The sequence below is a fragment of the Oncorhynchus clarkii genome, unplaced genomic scaffold, assembly GCF_045791955.1.
Source record: "Oncorhynchus clarkii lewisi isolate Uvic-CL-2024 unplaced genomic scaffold, UVic_Ocla_1.0 unplaced_contig_13757_pilon_pilon, whole genome shotgun sequence".
NCBI classification, from domain to species: domain Eukaryota; kingdom Metazoa; phylum Chordata; class Actinopteri; order Salmoniformes; family Salmonidae; genus Oncorhynchus; species Oncorhynchus clarkii.
Genome location: NW_027260989.1, coordinates 1 through 10,547, shown reverse-complemented (window position 1 = coordinate 10,547; position 10,547 = coordinate 1). Strand labels below are relative to the sequence as shown.

The 10,547-nt window shown below is 48.1% G+C and overlaps 1 protein-coding gene across 3 annotated transcripts; it reads right to left on the bottom strand.

Moving 5' to 3' along the window:
- Positions 1-344: 344 nt before the first annotated feature.
- Positions 345-10,482, bottom strand: LOC139402812 (protein unc-93 homolog B1-like). Of its 3 annotated transcripts, none has more exons than XR_011633271.1 (12): positions 10,341-10,482; positions 10,013-10,166; positions 9,672-9,833; positions 9,381-9,510; positions 9,148-9,241; positions 6,118-6,242; positions 5,753-5,935; positions 4,941-5,214; positions 4,657-4,775; positions 3,177-3,299; positions 1,823-2,910; positions 345-1,756 (listed from the first exon to the last, which is right to left on the bottom strand). XR_011633271.1 is itself a non-coding variant. In XM_071146738.1 (11 exons), the coding sequence occupies exons 1-11, from the start codon at positions 10,480-10,482 to the stop codon at positions 2,662-2,664; spliced, it is 1,755 nt and encodes a 584-aa protein (XP_071002839.1). In that variant the 3' UTR covers positions 345-2,661. The 3 variants fall into 3 exon arrangements, 1 of the variants encoding a protein (XP_071002839.1); XR_011633270.1 differs by having other exon boundaries at positions 345-1,932; positions 2,472-2,910; XM_071146738.1 differs by having other exon boundaries at positions 345-2,910.
- Positions 10,483-10,547: the final 65 nt, after the last annotated feature.

Genomic DNA, 10,547 nt, shown 5'->3' with positions numbered 1-10,547 from the left:
AATACCATATGTGTATATGAAACATAGTCACCTCTCAAACCAAAATGTTAGTAAAAATAAATAAATGCATTTTACACTCACGGTGCACCTTTAAATGACTGTGTGTGTGTTGACTGTATGCTTGGATACACATTTAGCTGTTGTCATGGAGTCAGCTCATGGGGATACAAATAAAGATCAAGTCTTATAAAATAAGTGAATATTTTTTTGTTAATTATATCTTTCCGGCTTACTTACAGTGTAGGAGTGACTTTTTATTTAACTAAGCATATAAGGTGTTCACTTTTATGAACTGAGTTTCCATGGTGATATTAGTTGGTCTTTGATAACAGAACACCCACATCAAGAGGCACAAAACCAGCTTTATACTCAGAAAACAACTTCAAAACAGTCATAAAAAACAATTACAATCAATTTATTCTCATTATAATTCATGACTATAATTAAACTTTTTCAAAATCATTGATAACATTAAATGTAGGCCACTCAAAACACCTGAGCTAGGAACCATGACAACACAGCTGACTAACAATACAGTGATACTGTTGAAATACAAAGGCTATGTCCCAGATGGCACCTTATTCCCTCTATAGTGCACTACTTTTGACCAGAGCCCTGGGTATGTGCCCTGTCAAAAGTGCCTGTGATGTACCCAACTTCACATATGTTTCAGGTGTCTATACAGTATGGGTGAGTCCGAAATGGCACCCCATTCCCTATATAGTACACTACTTTTGGCCAGAGCCCTAATGGGCCCTGTTCAAAATGAGTGCACTATATAGTGAATAGCGTGCCATTTGGGCCATACCCCATGTGATCATGCACCGGAGGGAAACTGGTTTATATTTGAAGTGGAGTAAATAACTTCTTCCCTTTTCAGTTGTGTTATGAGAATCCTTCGAAACTGAATTCCTGTCCTCTCTCCATCCTCTTTCCTTCTGTGTAAAATCCCCTGTTCTTCTCTTTCCTCCTGTACCACTCTGTTTTATCCTCCTGTACCGCTCTGGTTTTATCCTCCTGTACCGCTCTGTTGTATCCTCCTGTACCGCTCTGTTTTATCCTCCTGTACCGCTCTGTTTTATCCTCCTGCACCGCTCTGTTTTATCCCCCTGCACCGCTCTGTTTTATCCTCCTGTACTGCTCTGTTTTATCCTCCTGTACCGCTCTGTTTTATCCTCCTGTACCGCTCTGTTTTATCCTCCTGTACCGCTCTGTTTTATCCTCCTGTACCGCTCTGTTTTATCCTCCTGTACAGCTCTGTTTTATCCTCCTACACCGCTCTGTTTTATCCTCCTGTACAGCTCTGTTTTATCCTCCTGTACCGCTCTGTTTTATCCTCCTGTACCACTCTGTTTTATCCTCCTGTACCGCTCTCTTTTATCCTCCTGTGGATGAACCTCTTCAATTATGACTGGGCTTATTATCTATATATGTCAATCCCCCTCTAGGTGCATGTCAACAGCCTAGACATACAGTATTGTCTGCGTTCCAAATGGGACCTTATTCATAGTGCACAACTTTTGACCAGGGTTAAAGTTCGGGGTCAAAAGTAGGGCACTATGAAGTGAAAAGGGTTACATTTGAGACACACCTGTTTTTTCTCTTCTTCTGATTCAACTCCTTTCCTTAATCTGCACTGATGTAAGAGAGCTGGACTGGGGAAAGTACCTAGAGGACAGCTAGAGGACAGCTAGAGGATACCTAGAGGATACCTAGAGGATAGCTAGAGGACAGCTAGAGGATACCTAGAGGACAGCTAGAGGATACCTAGAGGACAGCTAAAGGACAGCTAGAGGATACCTAGTGGACAGCTAGAGGATACCTAGAGGACAGCTAGAGGATAGCTAGAGGACAGCTAGAGGATACCTAGAGGACAGCTAGAGGATAGCTAGAGGACAGCTAGAGGATACCTAGAGGACAGCTAGAGGATACCTAGAGGACAGCTAGAGGATAGCTAGAGGACAGCTAGAGGATACCTAGAGGACAGCTAGAGGACAGCTAGAGGATACCTAGAGGACAGCTAGAGGACAGCTAGAGGATACCTAGAGGACAGCAAGAGGATACCTAGAGGACAGCTAGAGGATACCTAGAGGACAGCTAGAGGATACCTAGAGGATAGCTAGAGGACAGCTAGAGGATAGCTAGAGGACAGCTAGAGGATACCTAGAGGACAGCTAGAGGATACCTAGAGGACAGCTAGAGGATAGCTACAGGACAGCTAGAGGACAGCTAGAGGATAGCTAGAGGACACCAAGAGGATACCTAGAGGACACCTAGAGGATAGCTAGAGGACAGCTAGAGGATACCTAGAGGATAGCGTGAGGATAGCTAGAGGACACCTAGAGGATACCTAGAGGATAGCTAGAGGATAGCTAGAGGACACCAAGGGGATAGCTAGAGGACACCTAGAGGATAGCTAGAGGATACCTAGAGGATAGCTAGAGGACACCAAGAGGATAGCTAGAGAACACCTAGAGGATACTTAGAGGACACCTAGAGGATAGCTAGAGGATACCTAGAGGATAGCTAGAGGATAGCTAGAGGACACCAAGAGGATAGCTAGAGGACACCTAGAGGATACTTAGAGGATACCTAGAGGATAGCTAAAGGACTCACTCTCTCTCTGTCTCTCTAACTATTTTTCGCTCATTCACTCCTTCTCTATCCCTCTCTCTCCTCCTCTCTCTCCTCCCTTGCCCCTGCTTGCTCATAATCATCGTCTCGCCTCCTGCGCCGACCCCTAGCCCCTCCTCTCCTCTCCCTGGTCGAATCAGAGCCCTGCGACCCTGCGTCTCCGCCAAAGTCCTCCCTGATCACCTCCTCCTGCTGCTCTTCATCATCATCCTCATCACTCTCCTCCGAATTCGACTCATCTGAGTTTTCCTCCTCCAGGTAACGATAACCTTTGACCTGAGGAGTAAGTGACACAGTCAACATTATATTACATTACAGACCAAACATGTCAATTGATGACTTTGTGTCACTATCGAAGACACATTGATATTGCTCTTTTAATTGTCTTTATTGCCAATGCCAAACCTTAAACAAAGACTGTTTCATTTCAATGTTCTGTTTTGCTTGTCTTTATCACATTACTAGTGAAGGTGATATTTGCACTTTTCTCTCCAGCCAAATGGTATTTTAAAGAAAAAAATGTACAGATTGTGATAGGTTACCTTGTGTTTGGGGCGGGGAATGCGAGGCAGTCTGAAAAGCATGTTCTTGGCCAGGCGTCGCTCCATCGTCCAATAGCAGAAGCACGCCAGCAGCAAGATGACCAATAGAATGGAGAGTTTGGCCTGAGGAGGAGGGACCAGGAATGAGAAAGGAGAGAAAGAGAGGAGTGAAATAAGCACTTTAAATGAATCGTTTTTACACTTGTTGTAACACACGGACACACACACGGACACACACACGGACACACACACGGACACACACACACGTGGACACACACGGACACATGGGGACACACACGGGGACACACACACACAGACACACACACGGACACACACACGGACACACACACGGACACACACACGGACACACACACACGTGGACACACACGGACACATGGGGACACACACAGGGACACACACGCATGAGGACGCACACGGGGACACACACGCATGAGGACGCACACGGGGACACACACGCATGAGGACGCACACGGGGACACACACGCATGAGGACGCACACGGGGACACACATGCATGAGGACACACACGCATGAGGACGCACACGGGGACACACACGCATGAGGACGCACACGGGGACACACACGCATGAGGACGCACACGGGGACACACACGCATGAGGACGCACACAGGGACACACACGCATGAGGACGCACACGGGGACACACACGCATGAGGACGCACACGGGGACACACACACGGACACACACACACGTGGACACACACGGACACATGGGGACACACACGGGGACACACACACACAGACACACACACACACACGGACACACACACACGTGGACACACACGGACACATGGGGACACACACAGGGACACACACGCATGAGGACGCACACGGGGACACACACGCATGAGGACGCACACGGGGACACACACGCATGAGGACGCACACGGGGACACACACGCATGAGGACACACACGGGGACACACATGCATGAGGACGCACACGGGGACACACACGCATGAGGACGCACACGGGGACACACACGCATGAGGACGCACACGGGGACACACATGCATGAGGACACACACGCATGAGGACGCACACGGGGACACACACGCATGAGGACGCACACGGGGACACACACGCATGAGGACGCACACGGGGACACACACGCATGAGGACGCACACGGGGACACACACGCATGAGGACGCACACAGGGACACACACGCATGAGGACGCACACGGGGACACACACGCATGAGGACGCACACGGGGACACACACGCATGAGGACGCACACGCATGAGGACGCACACAGGGACACACACGCATGAGGACGCACACGGGGACACACACGCATGAGGACGCACACGCATGAGGACGCACACGCATGAGGACACACACGCATGAGGACGCACACAGGGACACACACGCATGAGGACACACACGCATGAGGACGCACACGGACACACACACGGGGACATGGGGACACACACATACCCTCATGATGAGTCCAGTCCACAGGTAGACTATGAAGATGGCGATAGCCTGCCACCAGTGGTAGATGGTGTAGACAAAGTCCAGTCTCTCTTTATCTTCATACAACATACCCAGGAGAACTGACAGACACGGAGAGAGAGAGAGGGGTGACTGTTGTTGATGTGTGCAGAGGGTCCCTGGTTCGCGCCCGGGTATGGGCGAGGGGACGGTCTAAAGTTATACTGTTACACTAGGAAATAAAAGAGGTGTGTGTGTGTGTGTGTGATCATAGTACTAAAACTCACTGCTGAGTCCAGTCTTATTCAATGCAGACCCCATTCCCCAGAGGGCGATCACCACCAGCAGGTAAGGCAGTTGATCAGGTGAGCGTGGAGCCGGGGACCAAAACAGCAAGAACACCAGCAGAGGACCGTGGATCACAGCGCCCCCTAGCAGAGAGACGTAGCGTGGCAGCCTGAGGAGGGACAGGGACAGGCAGGAGAACAGGGAGCAGGACAGACCATAGACCATCACCAGGAGATACAGCCACTCCAGACCCACCGTACACACACCATACGACTGGGAGGGGGAGACATGAGGATAGATTAGAGGAGAGACAAAGACAGGGAAAGTAGGAGAAAGGGGGGGTTGAACAGGACAGAGAGTGAGTTGAGTGAGTGAGTTGAGTTGAGTTGAGTTGAGTGAGTTGAGTGAGTGAGTTGAGTGAGTGAGTGAGTGAGTGAGTGAGTTGAGTGAGTGAGTGAGTGAGTGAGTGAGTGAGTGAGTGAGTGAGTGAGTGAGTGAGGGAGTGAGTGGGTGAGTGGGTGAGTGGGTGAGTGAGTGGGTGAGTGAGTGAGCAAGCGAGAGAAAGAGAGAGAAAGAGCGAGAAAGAGAGAGAAAGAGAGAGAGAGAGAGAGAGAGAGAAAGAGCGAGAAAGAGAGAGAAAGAGAGAGAGAGAGAGAGAGAGAGGAGAGATCGAGCATCATGAATATAGCTGCCCTCCAGCAGAATCTATGTCCACACCAGGTAAAGTGACACAGTAGGTCTGTGAAAGCTACATGGACAACATTCAGACTCCAGCTACGACAGTTACTAAAGGACTTCCTGTAATGACTACCAGAGTGAGTCCCGTGACAGAGAAGAGTGAGTCCAGTCCACTGTAGATGAAGAAGGGGATGAGGAGTCTCAGCCTGTAGTCTCTCAGGTGTTTGAAGGGCAACTGGAAGATGTTCCCCCAGCCGATACTCCTCAGATCGATCTCCTCTGTGGGGCGGTACGCAGCCCCGCACACCGCCAGGAACTATCGGTAAAACACAGTGAACGACTGTGGGAAAGCAAGCAATGGACTCTGGGTAATCTCGGAGGGTGTTGTATTGATTGTTGGGTGAAATAACGCTAGGTTGTTAGGATGATCATTTTAGGTACGCGTGTACACACGTGTCTTTACCTGTGTGTGTGTGTGTGTGTGTGTGTGTGTCTTACGATGATCATGGAGAGGAAGGCGGCGCCCATGAGAACACTCTCCACCTGGATGAGCAGCAGGGAGCGAGGGAGGTGCTTCAGGACGGTCCTGTTGAAACCCTCGATCATACCACTGCCCTCCGCACCTGGGGAGGGGGAGGAGTTATTAAACCCACCAATCACAGCACTGCCCTCCGCACCTGGGGAGGGGGAGGAGTTATTAAAACCACCAATCATACCACTGCCCTCCGCACCTGGGGAGGGGGAGGAGTTATTAAAACCACCAATCATACCACTGCCCTCCGCACCTGGGGAGGGGGAGGAGTTATTAAAACCACCAATCATAGCACTGTCCTCTGAACCCAATAAAGAGAGAGGGATAAAGAAAGTGATGAAACAAAAACCTGTATATTTGTTAAACCATTGATCAGAGAGAGAGAGAGAGGAGTGGGAAGGGGAGGGGGAGAGAGAGAGGAGTGGGGAGAGAGAGAGAGAGAGAGAGAGAGAGAGAGAGAGAGAGAGGAGTGGGGAGTGGGGAGGGGAGGAGGAGAGGGGATGAGAGAGAGAGAGGAGTGGGGAGGGGGAGAGAGAGAGGAGTGGGGAGAGAGAGAGAGAGAGAGAGAGAGAGGAGTGGGGAGGGGGGATGAGAGAGATTGAGGTGCACAAAAACAATGCTATTAAAACCATAGATCCTGCTTCTCCCCTGAGAGTCAGGGTAAGGAAATGGAAGTTAACAGACTACTGGTCAGTTTACCACAGTGTTTAACATTGTACAGATAATAACAGACTACTGGTCAGTTTACCACAGTGTTTAACGTTGTACAGATAATAACAGACTACTGGTCAGTTTACCACAGTGTTTAACATTGTACAGATAATAACAGACTACTGGTCAGTTTACCACAGTGTTTAACATTGTACAGATAATAACAGACTACTGGTCAGTTTACCACAGTGTTTAACATTGTACAGATAATAACAGACTACTGGTCAGTTTACCACAGTGTTTAACCTTGTACAGATAATAACAGACTACTGGTCAGTTTACCACAGTGTTTAACATTGTACAGATAATAACAGACTACTGGTCAGTTTACCACAGTGTTTAACATTGTACAGATAATAACAGACTACTGGTCAGTTTACCACAGTGTTTAACCTTGTACAGATAATAACAGACTACTGGTCAGTTTACCACAGTGTTTAACCTTGTACAGATAATAACAGACTACTGGTCAGTTTACCACAGTGTTTAACATTGTACAGATAATAACAGACTACTGGTCAGTTTACCACAGTGTTTAACATTGTACAGATAATAACAGACTACTGGTCAGTTTAGCACAGTGTTTAACATTGTACAGATAATAACAGACTACTGGTCAGTTTACCACAGTGTTTAACATTGTACAGATAATAACAGACTACTGGTCAGTTTACCACAGTGTTTAACCTTGTACAGATAATAACAGACTACTGGTCAGTTTACCACAGTGTTTAACATTGTACAGATAATAACAGACTACTGGTCAGTTTACCACAGTGTTTAACATTGTACAGATAATAACAGACTACTGGTCAGTTTACCACAGTGTTTAACCTTGTACAGATAATAACAGACTACTGGTCAGTTTACCACAGTGTTTAACTGGCTTTACTGGGGCTCTCTCATGCCGTCCCTGGAGGAGGTGCGTCACCTGAGTGGGTTGAGTCACTGATGTGGTCATCCTGTCTGGGTTGGCGCCCCCCCCCCCCCCCCCCCCCCCCTTAAGTTGTGCCGTGGCGGAGGTCTTGTGGGCTATACTCAGCCTTGTCTCAGGATGGTAAGTTGGTGGTTGAAGATATCCCTCTAGTGGTGTGGGGGCTGTGCTTTGGCAAAGTGGGTGGGGTTATATCCTTCCTGTTTGGCCCTGTCCGGGGGTGTCCTCGGAGTGGGCCACAGTGTCTCCTGACCCCTCCTGTCTCAGCCTCCAGTATTTATGCTGCAGTAGTTTATGTGTCGGGGGGCTAGGGTCAGTTTGTTATATCTGGAGTACTTCTCCTGTCCTATTCGGTGTCCTGTGTGAATCTAAGTGTGCGTTCTCTAATTCTCTCCTTCTCTCTTTCTCTCTCTCGGAGGACCTGAGCCCTAGGACCATGCCCCAGGACTACCTGACATGATGACTCCTTGCTGTCCCCAGTCCACCTGGCTGTGCTGCTGCTCCAGTTTCAACTGTTCTGCCTTATTATTATTCGACCATGCTGATCATTTATGAACATTTGAACATCTTGGCCATGTTCTGTTATAATCTCCACCCGGCACAGCCAGAAGAGGACTGGCCATCCCACATATGCTCTCTCTAATTCTCTCTTTCTTTCTCTCTCTCGGAGGACCTGAGCCCTAGGACCATGCCCCAGGAATACCTGACATGATGACTCCTTGCTGTCCCCAGTCCACCTGACTGTGCTGCTGCTCCAGTTTCAACTATTCTGCCTTATTATTATTCGACCATGCTGGTCATTTATGAACATTTGAACATCTTGACCATGTTTTGTTATAATCTCCACCCGGCACAGCCAGAAGAGGACTGGCCACCCCACATAGCCTGGTTCCTCTCTAGGTTTCTTCCTAGGTTTTGGCCTTTCTAGGGAGTTTTTCCTAGCCACCGTGCTTCTTAACCTGCATTGCTTGCTGTTTGGGGTTTTAGGCTGGGTTTCTGTACAGCACTTTGAGATATCAGCTGATGTACGAAGGGCTATATAAAATAAATTTGATTGAATTTGATTTAACCTTGTACAGATAATAACAGACTACTGGTCAGTTTACCACAGTGTTTAACATTGTACAGATAATAACAGACTACTGGTCAGTTTACCACAGTGTTTAACGTTGTACAGATAATAACAGACTACTGGTCAGTTTACCACAGTGTTTAACATTGTACAGATAATAACAGACTACTGGTCAGTTTACCACAGTGTTTAACCTTGTACAGATAATAACAGACTACTGGTCAGTTTACCACAGTGTTTAACATTGTACAGATAATAACAGACTACTGGTCAGTTTACCACAGTGTTTAACGTTGTACAGTGTGTGGTTGTAGTCACTAAGGAACTGGTGGAGGAAGAGGCGCTGGGGGAACTCTGCAAACACCAGGCTGAGCTGAGAGACACAAAGAGAAACACAGCCAGACATCAGAATCCACACGCACGCACGCACGTGCACACACACACACACACGGCAATGCTTAACCGATATATCACTCACTGACTGACAAGTGATTCGACCAATGGCAACATACATGGAAGATGATGAAGAACACGGATTGGAAGATGATGACATAGCGATGACACGCCCCCTTGGGTAGTTTCTTCTGTTCCTGAACGTGATCCTCCTTATAGTTCACATACTCATAGTACTGTTGTGCCATCCTGAGTGTGTGAGAGCGAGAGACAGAAACACAATAAAACAGTGTGATTAACACTAGGTAGCGAAACACAACCCGACATAAACACTGCAACCCGTACGAGCTGTACATGTATTCTGGTCTGTGTGACGTTGATGTGTGTGTCTCCATTCTCCCCTTCCTAACCTTGTGATGTAGTTCCCTAACGACGCCCACAGCGGGACAATGGCTGCACCAATGGCCACAGCCGATGGTACCAGAGTATAGTATCGCTCCCAGTAATTGGTTGAGACGAAGAGAGCGTAAATTCCACTTGCCAGAAACATCATCCATTTGGTGCCCAGAAACCTGAAAAAGAGAGAAAAAGAGAGACAGAAAAAGAGAGAGAGGATCGAGAGAGAGAGCGAGAGGATAGAGAGGATGAGAGAAAGAATGAGAAGAAAGCAGGAGTATGTGTGTATACCTGATTAGTATGGAGGTGTATAACAGGCCTATGATGGGTATATATATATATATATATAGTATACCTGATGAGTATGGGGGTGTATAACAGGGCTATGATGGGTGTAACGTTGATCCCCATCAGCATCTTCTTGTCGATGTCCTCCAGGCCCAGGTTACCATACTTCACCTCCCTGTACGTCTCATCATAGTGGAGGATCAGCTGCATCTGCAACAGGCCTGCAGACACACACACACATATAAATGGCTGAATACATGACACACACAAAACATGCACAAAATGGAATACAGGCATATATGAGTAGAGCTCAGACACAGACAGACAGACAGACAGACAGACAGACAGACAGACAGACAGTCAGTCAGTCAGTTAGACAGACAGACAGGTGTTACCCATGTAGACGCTGTATATGATCATGCCCCCGACGCTGGCCCCCAGGACGTTCTTCACCACGCCCAGCTTCTTCCTCCTGTAATACTTCTTCTCCTCCTCTTCCTCATCGTACTCCGGCTGGGGGCCCAGGAACTCCTCCATCTGGGGAAGGGGTGAAGAGAGAGAGACAGAGAGGTGAAGGGAGGAGAAGAGGGGGGACAGGGGAG